General features: G+C 47.8%; 1 protein-coding gene across 28 annotated transcripts in view; it reads left to right on the top strand.

Moving 5' to 3' along the window:
* The window catches only part of UNC80 (unc-80 homolog, NALCN channel complex subunit), a 256,402-nt gene that overhangs the window by 171,894 nt on the left and 70,433 nt on the right, over nucleotides 1-14,075 (top strand). For all 28 annotated transcript variants that reach the window (XM_069733446.1, XM_069733439.1, XM_069733450.1 and 25 more), the window contains one exon: nucleotides 2,524-2,665. In XM_069733446.1, coding sequence (XP_069589547.1) covers nucleotides 2,524-2,665 — 142 coding nt within the window. The remainder of the gene's footprint in view (nucleotides 1-2,523; nucleotides 2,666-14,075) is intronic.

Genomic DNA, 14,075 nt, shown 5'->3' with positions numbered 1-14,075 from the left:
AATGCCACGGCCGAGGTTTACATAAACCGTTAAGGCGGTACTCGCATCAAACAAGTGAAGTCAGAGTTAACAATGATTCTGCGAGAGGCAAAGCGTAATGTTTCCGCCATATCAGCCATGCACATTCCGAGGGTAGGAAACCGGGCAATCGATTTTCTGAGCCATCTGGGTCTCGCTTCGGGCAACCAATGGCTCAGCCCCTCTGTCTTCATCCATATATGCTGAAATGGGGCTCTCCAGACGTTGTCCTCGTGGCATCTTGGATAAGCCACAAGGTTCCTTGGTTCGTAGCCAGATCCCGGGACCTGCTAGCCACCTGTTGCGATGCTCTAGTAATATCGTACTCACAATTCCATCTGCTCTCTCCTTTTCCGTCTCTCCCCTCGGCCCGTGAGTTGTGAAAAGGATAAAGGAAGAAGGGATCCCTATATTCCTGTTATCTTCGGATTGGCCAAGAAAGGCCCGGTGAATATGTTCATAGACGCCCCTTGGAAGCTTCCAGGCCATCCAGATCCTCTCTCTCTCAAGGTTCCATCTTCCACCAGAGTTCATAGTCTCTGTCTTTAACAGCATGGCCGTTGAGACCATTGTCCTGGGGGAGGCTGTTTTTTTCCCCGGCTGGTCATTCAGACCATGATTGGGACCGGGAAACCAGCATCCTTGTGTATCTACTACAAATACTGAAAGCCCTTCTTTTGGTGGAGTATGGACAAGGGTCTGGTCCCCATGTCCGTTTTCCTTTCATTCTTGGTTTCCTTCAAGAAGTCGCCCACCTGGCTCCTCCTTATTGTCCTCCAATAAATCCATGGGAATTTAACCTTGTCTTAGGCGCGCCGCAGCGCGCCCCTGTTTTAACCCATTCAACACATGACATTTCTCTTTGTTCAATTATGTCCATCAGGAGAGTTTCCAAGTTAGCGGCATTGTCCTGCCGTTCCCCGCTCCTGATCCTATATCAGGACAAGGTGGTCCTCGGGCCTGGCCCTTCCTTTCTTCCCGAGGTGGTCTTTTCCTTTCTCCTTAACGAAGTCATTGTCCTTCCTTCTGTGTCTCTCCAGTCCATCCCCTGGAGAAGTCCCTGTACAAGCTGGATTCCCTTTCAAGGACTGGCTACCTTTCAAGGACTGCTCCCTTTCGTCAATCTGATTCCCTGCTCATCATCTCTAAAGGTTGCCTTAAAGGGCTCCTAGCTTCTAGTTTTTCTATTGCCGTGAGGCAGTCCGCTTCCAGGACAAACAGCCTCTTCCGACGGTGCAGGCTCCTCTGGGGCTGAAGGCTCATTCCGCCCTGCTGTAGAGGCCTCCTAGGCTGTTAGTCACCAGGATTTGGCTTTCCAGACTGTAAGGCCACAACCTGGTCATATTTGCCCTCTTTTGTTAGTCTTTACAGGGTTCATACCATGCCTCGTCTGATGCAGGCCTGGGAAGGAAGGTGCCGCAGGTGGCGGTTTTGCACCGACCGACCTGAGCCCTTTTATTCCTTGAATCTTCCTGTGTCCCACCCTAGCGACTGCTTTGGGATGTCCCATGGTTACCTGTGTCCCCCAATGAAGTGATAAAGAAAGAGGGATTTTTGGTACTCACCGTAAAATCTCTTTCTTGGAGCCTTCATTGGGGGACACAGCACCCTCCCTAACTGTTTGTACCATTAATGTGCCTTTGTTGTTGCATTGGCACATATGTGGTACCGTTATTTGGTATGTTGTACCATTATTTGATCTATGTGTCTTTATGTTGGATTGGTACATATGTTGTACCATTATTCGGTCTATGTGCTTCCGTTTTTTGGATTGGTACATATGTTGAGTTTTGGTTGCTTCTCCTACTGCTTTAACACTAACTGAGGTACTTCCTGTCTGTCAGTCGGTGTATACTGCAGAGGAGGAGCTATTTTCCTTTTTTTGCATAGTGTCAGCCTCCTAGCGACAGCAGCATACACCCCATGGTTACCTGAGTCCCCCAATGAAGGCTCCAAGAAAGAGATTTTATGGTGAGTACCAAAAATCCCTCTTTACACTTTATTAGTAGCATGCAATAGAAGGCAGATTCATTGACCAAGTGAATGATGAATAAATACTGTGCAATTTGCTTCTTCAGAGAGGAAGATGACTTGAAATTTAGTGCCATTTATTGGAAGTAGCAATCATAAAACTCAATATCGACCCTTTAACGAGCCTTTTCCCATAACTTAGGATGAAGTCAAATTAGCGTCTCTATTTGCAGACACATGTTTCAGGTTGTTGCTCCTCCTCAGTGCAAGGCAAGACATCTGATTTGGCTGTATTAGAGATCTCTGACTGGGGCCTAAGGGGTAACGTCTCTCCTTTTAGAGAGAACAAGTCTTAGTTATCACTAGCAGAGTTGTTAGTTGTCCATCTTTTCCTTTTTTCACAACATAATATTAATCTTTTTAATTATAAGATATACTCACACAGACAAGCTAACAGATAAAAAGCTGTCTCTAGTCTGAATATGTTAACTTGATAATAATAATAATAGTGGCTTGTTTTTTTCTAACTTCCAGGATGGAGTGAATAGTGGCTCATCCAGTAAAGGAGTGTCTTCTCAGTGTCTGTTTGACCTTCTACAGTCTTTGGAAGGAGAAACACCAGATATTCTAGACATATTGGAGTTGGTTAAAGCTGAACGACCCCTTAAATCATTGGGTAACTAATTATTAATATCTAATATACCATATATGTAAAGAATATTGTGAGGCAGTGACCCCTGTTACAGCTAGGGGGCGCTGTATGTGCTCTCCCGAATGTGCATGGAAGCTTAGTGAGGCCATGAGGGTGTACTACAGACACAGGTGTGGCTGTAATTAGAATAGTGAAACAGTGACTGATTAAAAAGCCCTGTAGTAGTGGGGGAGGTTTGTCAGTGTGTTCTTGTAAGCAGACAGGGCAGTCGTCTGCAGAACTCTCACTGTGTGGAGCAACACAGAGGCTAAAGATACCAGAGAGACTGACACCCTGCATCTTGGGCTGTCTTATGTGTACCCTGCTGCACTCCAGAGGATAAAGAGTGCAGTGCGTTGAGTGAGTACAGTGACTTGTTACCAGTGTGCGGTCACCCAGGGAAACTGGACAGAAGGAAGTTTGGCCTGTGTATTGACTGCAACATATAGGCATGCATTATTAATGGACTGTATGAAGAAGCCGTATACTATATTGACTGTGTGAAGTAACACAATAAAATAACGTATTGTTTGAACTTGTTTGGGTCACTGCTGTTTCACTGTGTATGGTCATACCGCTGCATTACATATGGTGGAGAATGCGGGCAAGTGAACTAAGGCATACCCCCAGAGAGTGCTGCAGATTGTTGTGCAAGTCTGCTGGAAAAATGGAGGAACTTTTGGAGCAGGTTGTGCTCAGTCAGCAAAGGCTTCAACAAGAGACGCTGCAGTTTCAGGCTGTGTGCACACATAGCAGATTTTTTGCGTTTTTTTTGCTATAAAAACACTATAAAAATGCACAAAAAAAAACACATACATTATGCATCCAATCATTTAGAATGCATTCCGCAATTTTTGTGCACATGATGCGTTTTTTTCCACACAAAAAACGCATCGCGGTAAAAAAATGCAGCATGTTCATTAATTTTGCAGATTTTTTGCGGATTTCCCACTATATTATTGCATTGGGAACCTCCGGAAAAATCCGCAAAAAAAATGCTCCAAAAAGACACCAAGTACGCAGTAAAATGCACGCAAAAAAACGCATGTGGATTTCTTGCAGAAGATGTCCAGTTTTGCTCAGGAACTTTCTGCAAGAAATCCTGAACGTGTGCACATAGCCTCACCGTTCCCAGCAAGAGATTTTGCAGCAGCAGGAGACGCTGCAGAGGGAGCTAGCAGAGCTTCAACGATGTAAAGTGGAGATCTCTAATGCGAGGGGTGAACAGCAGAGTCCTGAAGAGACCCCAAAGGTAAGGGGCGATTATTGGGTGTACCAGTGGTCCTATGTAGAGACTCAGCCTGCCAGGACTCAAGCAAATGACTTATTGCAATTGGTGGAGGAGTGGCTCCAGCCTGAGTTCTGTTCTCCATGTGAGATGATGGAGAGAATTGTGGCTGATCAGATGGTGAGGGCTCTGCCGGCTGCCATGCAGCGTTGGGTCGGGCTAAGGGACCTAGGCACCCTGGAACTGCTGATAGAATTGATTGAGCAGTATAAATCCACTCAGGACGTTGCACCAGAGCCTGGGCATGAGGCTAGTAACTGTTCAGTGACATCTGTGGGAACACTGTTCAGGAGTCTATGTGTGCCCAATCAGTCTCTGTCACCACTATGGGCACAGCCAGCAGCGAACCAGAATTGTGACAGGTATTGGTGAATGGGAGCCGAACAGAGGCTCTCCTGGACCCGGAGAGTACAGTGACTCTGGTCCATAGATCCCTTGTTGCTGGGGACAACACCAATGGACAGAAAGTGGAGGTGATGGGTATCCACGGGGAAATCCGGGAGTACCCGACCGTGGAGGTCAATGTTTCTACACCATGTGGGGACATTAGACATGAGGTGGGAGTGGCAAAGACCCTTCCCAATGGGACTGTGTTGGGAAGAGATTTGCCCCCGTTTTGGTCCCTGTGGGAGACCAGGGTAAACTCTCTCACGGAAAAAGTTATACCGGGTGCAGAACCCAAAGATATTGAAATACCTGCCATAGGGGTTGCCAACCTAGGGACAGAGTATGTTAAGGACCGGCGGAACGCACCAAGTATAGATGATATGAAACTAGGTGCGTTCGCAGTCCGAGGTCCACCGTGCAGGTAAAGACCCTGCTGCTAGTACGACGGACTATATGGCGGTACTAAGTATACACACATGGGTTAACTTCACCCTGCGTGAAGGAAGCGATCCTGTTGCGTCACAGGACCGCAGTACCGCACATAGAGCGCGAGCAAGAAGTCAGCGAACTCAACCCCTACTCAGGATTGAAGTCCGATTAGACACTTGCTGGCACAACACCGCAACTGGGTGTGTAAGGAAACTAATAAATAGAATATAAAGGCACGAGAGTGCGTGCGGTGCCGCACTGACAGACGCCACTATCCACCCAGGCTTGGGTAAGGAAAGCGCAGAGGAAGCGCACGGCGCCGTACTGGCGGACACAGCAACTGGACGCTGTGATGTGTGTTACGTGCAGATGGCTAGTCGGGCGCTAGATAGCTACCATCATCCGCGAGCAGTCAACAACACTAGGGAGGGATACTTAGGAGCTTTCATCCATCGACATACATCCATCTACACACACACATTATCAAGACAACACTAGCGCATGGCCGTGCAGTCATACGCAGTTTATATAGTTGCAGCACAGGAAGCAGCTACAGAAGTTTTGCCCTTTCAGGACCTGCCAAGAGGACCAATGGGATGTGCTGCAGTGCCTGAGCATGTGACCCTCGATCTCCAACGGGAGATCTTGCCCTGGGCATGCTCAGTGTGTGCAAATAAGGACTTAGTCCCAGAGAAGCCCACTCCCCGCAGATCAGTGCAGGGTACAACAGGAGAGCCAGAAAAGGCAGCAGTAACCCCCTGCACAGAATCAGTCCCAGCAAGACGCTGCGAGCGGCGCCTCCGCTGAGCAGAGCCCACTGCGGCCGAAGCAGAATGGGAGACCTTGAGCATCCTTTTGGAAAAGGACTGCTCCAGCACCAACGGATGAGGCATCCACCTCCAAGATAAATGGTTTATCAACATCGGGGCGATGTAGGATGGGAGCGCTAGCGAAGTGTGACTTGATCGAGAGAAAGGCTTTGGAGACATCCTCTGACCACAACTTGGGATTTGCTCCCTTCTTGGTGAGGGCAACCAAGGGAGCTACCAAAGTTGAGAAGTGTGGAATGAACTGGCGATAGTAATTAATGAACCTCATAAAGCGCTGCACCGCTTTAAGAGAATGGGGTTCCTGCCAGTCCATTACAGCCTGTAGCTTGGCAGGATCCATAGCCAAACCCTGGGCAGAGATGATATAACCAAGGAAAGGCAAGGACTCCTGCTCAAACACACACTTCTCCAACTTGACGTAGAGGGAGTTTGCCCGTAAGAGGTCGAAGACTTTGCGAACATCTCTCCGATGGGAGTCAATATCTGGAGAGAAGATGAGAATATCATCCAGATAGACTACGACAGAGGTGGTGAGCATATCCCGGAAGATGTCGTTCACAAAGTCTTGGAAAACGGCTGGGGCATTACAGAGCCCGAAGGGCATCACCAGATATTCATAGTGCCCATCCCTGGTGTTAAAAGCCGTCTTCCATTCATCCCCCTCACGGATGCGAATCAGGTTATAAGCACCCCGCAGATCTAACTTAGTAAATATCCTCGCTCCCCGTAGCCTATCAAGCAGCTCAGATATCAGGGGTAATGGGTACTTGTTCTTAACGGTGATGGCGTTAAGACCCCTGTAGTCTATGCATGGACGTAAGTCTCCAGTCTTCTTCTGTACGAAGAAGAACCCAGCTGTTGTGAATTCTGTGGCTGAATTCACTTCTGTGGTCACAAGTGGTACTGCAGCTTCTGAGCTTCCTCCCTCAGGTGTTCTGGTGAGCTCGTTGGCTGCTTTGTTATTTAACTCCACCTGATTCTGTCTTCCTTGCTCCTTGTCAATGTTCCAGTGTTGGACCTGATCTTCTGGATATTTCCTGTGGCCTGCTGATCTGCTTAGATAAGTGCTTCTTTGCTTTTGTTGCTTCTTTTTCTGTCCAGCTTGTCTATTCGTTTTTGCTGGAAGCTCTGAGACGCAAAGGGTGCACCGCCGTGCCGTTAGTTCGGCACGGTGGGTCTTTTTGCCCCCTTTGCGTGGTTTTTGCTTTAGGGTTTTTTGTAGACTGCAAAGTTCTCTTTGCTATCCTCGCTCTATCTAGAATATCGGGCCTCACTTTGCTGAATCTATTGCATCCCTACGTTTGTCTTTTCATCTTGCTAACAGTCATTATATGTGGGGGGCTGCCTTTTCCTTTGGGGTATTTCTCTGAGGCAAGTCAGGCTTGTTTTTCTATCTTCAGGCTAGTCAGCTCCTCAGGCTGTGCTGAGTTGCATAGGTAGTGACAGGCGCAATCCACAGCTGCCTTTAGTTGTGTTTAGGATAGGTTCAGGTATTGCGGTCTACAGAGATTCAACGTCTCAGAGCTCGTTCTATTGTTTTTGGGTTTTGTCAGATCACTGTATGTGCTCTGATTGCTGGCACACTGTGTCACTGGATTGCCTACATAACAGTACAAGGAGCCACACTAATGATTCTCAATAGAGGGAAAAAAGAAGTTCTGACATCATTTTTTTTTCTCAGCTCTGTGTTCAGTCTTTTTTTTCCCCTAGACATTTGGGTGCTTCAGGACACAGCTGTGGACATGGATATTCAGGCTCTGTGCTCTTCAATGGAAAATCTCGTTATAAATGTACAAAAGATTCAAGATACTATTGATCAGAAATCTATGCTAGAACCAAGAATTCCTATTCCTGATTTGTTTTTTGGTGATAGAACTAAGTTTCTGAGCTTCAAAAATAATTGTAAGCTATTTCTGGCCTTGAAACCTCATTCTTCTGGTAATTCAGTTCAACAGGTTTTGATTATTATTTCTCTTTTGCTCGGCGACCCTCAGGACTGGGCATTTTCTCTTGCGCCAGGAGACCCTGCATTGAGTAGTGTCGATGCGTTTTTCCTGGCGCTCGGATTACTGTACGATGAGCCTAATTCAGTGGATCAGGCTGAGAAAAATTTGCTGGCTTTGTGCCAGGGTCAGGATGATATAGAAGTATATTGTCAGAAATTTAGGAAGTGGTCAGTACTCACTCTGTGGAATGAATCTGCGCTGGCAGCTTTGTTCAGAAAGGGTCTCTCTGAGGCTCTTAAGGATGTCATGGTGGGTTTTCCTATGTCTGCTGGTTTGAATGAGTCTATGTCTTTGGCCATTCAGATCGGTCGTCGCTTGCGCGAGCGTAAATCTGTGCACCATCTGGCGGTATTGTCTGAGATTAAACCTGAGCCTATGCAGTGCGATAGGACTATGACCAGAGTTGAACGTCAAGAACACAGACGTCTGAATGGGCTGTGTTTCTACTGTGGTGATTCCACTCATGCTATTTCTGATTGTCCTAAGCGCACTAAGCGGTTCGATAGGTCTGCCGTCATTGGTACTGTACAGTCCAAATTCCTTCTGTCCATTGCCTTGATATGCTCTTTGTCATCGTATTCTGTCATGGCGTTTGTGGATTCAGGCGCTGCCCTGAATCTGATGGATTTGGATTATGCTAAACGTTGTGGTTTTTTTTTGGAGCCTTTGCGGTGTCCTATTCCGTTGAGAGGAATTGATGCTACACCTTTGGCCAAGAATAAACCTCAGTACTGGACCCAGCTGACAATGTGCATGGCTCCTGCACATCAGGAAGTTATTCGCTTTCTGGTGCTACATAATCTGCATGATGTGGTCGTGTTGGGGTTGCCATGGCTGCAAACCCATAATCCAGTATTGGATTGGAACTCTATGTCGGTATCCAGCTGGGGTTGTCAGGGGGTACATGGTGATGTTCCATTTTTGTCTATTTCGTCATCCACTCCTTCTGAGGTCCCAGAGTTCTTGTCTGATTATCAGGATGTATTTGAAGAGCCCAAGTCCGATGCCCTACCTCCGCATAGGGATTGTGATTGTGCTATCAATTTGATTCCTGGTAGTAAATTCCCTAAAGGTTGATTATTTAATTTATCCGTGCCTGAACACGCCGCTATGCGCAGTTATGTGAAGGAATCCCTGGAGAAGGGACATATTCGCCCATCGTCATCACCACTGGGAGCAGGGTTCTTTTTTGTAGCCAAGAAGGATGGTTCGCTGAGACCATGTATTGATTACCGCCTTCTTAATAAGATCACTGTTAAATTTCAGTATCCCTTGCCATTGTTATCTGACTTGTTTGCTCGGATTAAGGGGGCTAGTTGGTTCACTAAGATAGATCTTCGTGGTGCGTATAATCTGGTGAGAATCAGGCAAGGAGATGAATGGAAAACTGCATTTAATACGCCCGAGGGTCATTTTGAGTATCTAGTGATGCCGTTCGGACTTGCCAATGCTCCATCTGTGTTTCAGTCTTTTATGCATGACATCTTCCGTGAGTATCTGGATAAATTCCTGATTGTTTACTTGGATGACATTTTGATCTTCTCAGATGATTGGGACTCTCATGTGAAGCAGGTCAGAATGGTTTTCCAGGTCCTGCGTGCTAATTCTTTGTTTGTGAAGGGATCAAAGTGTCTCTTCGGTGTGCAGAAAGTTTCATTTTTGGGGTTCATCTTTTCCCCTTCTACTATCAAGATGGATTCGGTTAAGGTCCAAGCCATCCAGGATTGGACTCAGCCGACATCTCTGAAAAGTCTGCAAAAATTCCTGGGCTTTGCTAATTTTTATCGTCGCTTCATCTGTAATTTTTCTAGCATTGCCAAACCATTGACCGATTTGACCAAGAAGGGTGCTGATTTGGTTAATTGGTCTTCTGCTGCTGTGGAAGCTTTTCAGGAGTTAAAGCATCGTTTTTGTTCTGCCCCTGTGTTGTGTCAACCAGATGTTTCTCTTCCGTTCCAGGTCGAGGTTGATGCTTCTGAGATTGGAGCAGGGGCGGTTTTGTCGCAGAGAGGTTCTGGTTGCTCAGTGTTGAAACCATGTGCTTTCTTTTCCAGGAAGTTTTCGGCTGCTGAGCGTAATTATGATGTGGGCAACCGAGAGTTGCTGGCCATGAAGTGGGCATTCGAGGAATGGCGTCATTGGCTTGAAGGAGCTAAGCATCGCGTGGTGGTATTGACTGATCATAAGAACCTTACTTATCTCGAGTCTGCCAGGCGCTTGAATCCTAGACAGGCCCGTTGGTCGTTATTTTTTGCCCGCTTCGATTTTGTGATTTCGTACCTTCCGGGCTCTAAAAATGTGAAGGCGGATGCTCTGTCTAGGAGTTTTGTGCCCGACTCTCCGGGTTCATCTGAGCCGGCGAGTATCCTCAAGGAAGGAGTCATTGTGTCTGCCATCTCCCCTGATTTGCGGCGAGTGTTGCAAAAATTTCAGGCGAATAAACCTGATCGTTGTCCGGCGGAGAAACTGTTCGTCCCTGATAGGTGGACTACTAAAGTTATCTCTGAACTTCATTGTTCGGTGTTGGCTGGTCATTCTGGAATATTTGGTACCAGAGAGTTAGTGGCTAGATCCTTCTGGTGGCCATCTCTGTCACGGGATGTACGTACTTTTGTGCAGTCCTGTGGGATTTGTGCTAGGGCTAAGCCCTGCTGTTCACGTGCCAGTGGGTTGCTTTTGCCCTTGCCGGTCCCAAAGAGGCCTTGGACACATATTTCGATGGATTTCATTTCTGACCTTCCCGTTTCTCAAAAAAACGATGTCAGTCATTTGGGTGGTCTGTGATCGCTTTTCTAAAATGGTCCATCTGGTGCCCTTGATTAAATTGCCTTCCTCCTCTGATTTGGTGCCTTTGTTCTTCCAGCATGTGGTTCGTTTGCATGGCATTCCTGAGAATATTGTTTCTGACAGAGGTTCCCAGTTTGTTTCGAGGTTTTGGCGAGCCTTTTGTGGTAGGATGGGCATTGACCTGTCTTTTTCCTCGGCTTTCAATCCTCAGACTAATGGCCAGACCGAACGAACCAATCAGACCTTGGAGACATATCTGAGATGTTTTGTTTCTGCAGACCAGGATGATTGGGTGTCCTTTTTGCCGTTGGCTGAGTTCGCCCTTAATAATCGGGCCAGCTCGGCTACCTTGGTCTCTCCATTTTTCTGCAATTCTGGGTTCCATCCTCGTTTCTCTTCAGGACAGGTTGAGTCTTCGGACTGTCCTGGTGTGGATTCTGTGGTGGACAGGTTGCAGCAGATCTGGACTCAGGTAGTGGACAATTTGACCTTGTCCCAGGAGAAGGCTCAACTTTTCGCTAATCGCAGACGCCGTGTGGGTCCCCGACTTTGTGTTGGGGATCTGGTTTGGTTATCTTCTCGTCATATTCCTATGAAGGTTTCCTCTCCTAAATTTAAACCTCGTTTTATTGGTCCATATAGGATTTCTGAGATTCTCAATCCTGTGTCTTTTCGTCTGACCCTCCCAGACTCCTTTTCCATACATACTGCATTCCATAGGTCGTTGTTGCGGAGATACGTGGCACCTATGGTTCCATCTGTTGAGCCTCCTGCCCCGGTTTTGGTGGAGGGGGAATTGGAGTATATTGTGGAGAAAATTTTGGATTCTCGTGTTTCTAGACGGAAACTCCAGTATCTGGTTAAATGGAAGGGTTATGCTCAGGAAGATAATTCCTGGGTTTTTGCCTCTGATGTCCATGCTCCAGATCTTGTTCGTGCCTTTCATGTGGCTCATCCTGGTCAGCCTGGGGGCTCTGGTGAGGGTTCGGTGACCCCTCCTCAAGGGGGGGGGTACTGTTGTGAATTCTGTGGCTGAATTCACTCCTGTGGTCACAAGTGGTACTGCAGCTTCTGAGCTTCCTCCCTCAGGTGTTCTGGTGAGCTCGTTGGCTGCTTTGTTATTTAACTCCACCTGATTCTGTCTTCCTTGCTCCTTGTCAATGTTCCAGTGTTGGACCTGATCTTCTGGATCTTTCCTGTGGCCTGCTGATCTGCTTAGATAAGTGCTTCTTTGCTTTTGTTGCTTCTTTTTCTGTCCAGCTTGTCTATTCGTTTTTGCTGGAAGCTCTGAGACGCAAAGGGTGCACCGCCGTGCCGTTAGTTCGGCACGGTGGGTCTTTTTGCCCCCTTTGCGTGGTTTTTGCTTTAGGGTTTTTTGTAGACTGCAAAGTTCTCTTTGCTATCCTCGCTCTATCTAGAATATCGGGCCTCACTTTGCTGAATCTATTTCATCCCTACATTTGTCTTTTCATCTTGCTAACAGTCATTATATGTGGGGGGCTGCCTTTTCCTTTGGGGTATTTCTCTGAGGCAAGTCATGCTTGTTTTTCTATCTTCAGGCTAGTCAGCTCCTCAGGCTGTGCCGAGTTGCATAGGTAGTGACAGGCGCAATCCACAGCTGCCTTTAGTTGTGTTTAGGATAGGTTCAGGTATTGCGGTCTACAGAGATTCCACGTCTCAGAGCTCGTTCTATTGTTTTTGGGTTTTGTCAGATCACTGTATGTGCTCTGATTGCTGGCACACTGTGTCACTGGATTGCCTACATAACACCCAGCCCCTGCCGGTGACACTGACTTCCTAATGAATCCTCTTGCCAGATTCTCTTGGATGTACTGAGACATTGCCTCCGTCTCCGGGAGAGATAACGGATAGACTCGACCCCGGGGAGGCTCAGCACCAGGCAAGAGGTCAATAGGACAGTCATAGGGGCGGTGAGGCGGAAGGGTCTCCGCAGCTCTTTTGGAGAACACGTCTGCATAGGGCCAATAGTGCTTGGGGAGAGAGGAAAGATCTGCGGGTACCTGTGTAGTAGCAACCTGAACGCACTCCCTCTGACATCTACCCTCGCAGGATTTACTCCATCCCAAAATTCTCCCAGAGGACCACTCAATATGAGGAGAATGGTAGCGAAGCCATGGTATCCCCAACAGGACCTCATCAATTCCCTCAGGAATGACTAATAGGGAGATTATCTCCTGATGTGATGGAGACACAGATAGCGTGAAAGGAATGGTTTGGTGGGTAATCTGTGAGGGTAGTGTTGACCCATTTACCACTCGAACAGTTACAGGCTTGGCGAGCATTACCAAGGGTATTGCGTGACGCTGGGCAAAAGAGGAAGACATAAAATTACCCTCTGCCCCAGAATCCACGCATAGCTCGACCATAAGAGTGGATGGGCCTATGGTAATTGTCCCCTTGAAGGACAACTTTGAGGCAAACGTCGCCGTGTCTAGTGTACCTCCTCCAACTGCCACTAGACGCTGACGTTTCCCCGACCGCTGAGGACCCTTGGAGGCAAGATGTCCTGACTGCTGGCAAACATGACGGACCCTATGTGCACGGGCGGACTGAGATTGGGATCCCGCTCGTGTCACCTCTAAGGCCTCATGTGACTCAGATGCCTGGATTGGAGATTCCAAAGGTTTGGCGAAGGTGAGAGCCAGCCGAAACCTCTGCCTACACTGGGCTCGCTCTAACCTCCGCTCGTTAAAACGGAGGTCAATACGAGTAGAGACAGTTATTAACTCCTCCAGTGTGGCAGGAATCTCCCTAGTGGCCAGAGCGTCCTTAACGTGATCAGCCAGGCCCCTCCAAAATATGGGGATAAGGGCTTTATCCGACCACTCCAGCTCAGAAGCTAAAGTATGGAAGCGGACGGAAAAATGGCTGACCAAGGACTCACCCTGAGTTAATGCCAGTAGTTGGAGCGCTGTGTCATGGGTGACTTGAGGTCCTAAAAAGACCTTTTTCAGAGTGCTCAGAAACAACGGAGCACTCTGCACCACATGATCATCACGCTCCCACAGCGGCGTAGCCCACTCCAACGCCCTGTCCGACAAGAGAGAGACAATAAATCCCACCTTAGCCCGCTCTGTAGGAAAAGCTCGAGGTGGATAGAGCACTGACTCACGAATCCCCTACAAGTTTTGCAATCTCCAGAAAATTTTTCTGGCAACGGGAGGCGAGATAATGTCGGAACAGGGGTGGCAGTGGACAAGGTTGCTGCAGCCACGCTAGCAGCCTGTACAGCAACTGCGGTAACATCCACAGCTGAGGTTGAGCTCTCGAGAGCCGACAACCTACCCTCCAGCTGCTGGATATACTGCCAAGATTGCTGAATGTCCGCCATTTACTAGCCAGACCTTGGCGCTAGTATTATGTTAAGGACCGGCGGAACGCACCAAGTATAGATGATATGAAACTAGGTGCGTTCGCAGTCTGAGGTCCACCGTGCAGGTAAAGACCCTGCTGCTAGTAAGACGGACTATATGGCGGTACTAAGTATACACACATGGGTTAACTTCACCCTGCGTGAAGGAAGCGATCCTGTTGCGTCATAGGACCGCAGTACGGCACATAGAGCGCGAGCAAGAAGTCAGCGAACTCAACCCCTACTCAGGATTGAAGTCCGATTAGACACTTGCTGGCACAACACCGCAACTGGG

Source organism: Ranitomeya imitator, chromosome 7, assembly GCF_032444005.1.
Source record: "Ranitomeya imitator isolate aRanImi1 chromosome 7, aRanImi1.pri, whole genome shotgun sequence".
Classification (NCBI taxonomy): Eukaryota; Metazoa; Chordata; class Amphibia; order Anura; family Dendrobatidae; genus Ranitomeya; species Ranitomeya imitator.
The sequence above is the reverse complement of the archived record's forward strand: the minus strand, read 5'-3'. Positions and strand labels throughout refer to the sequence as shown.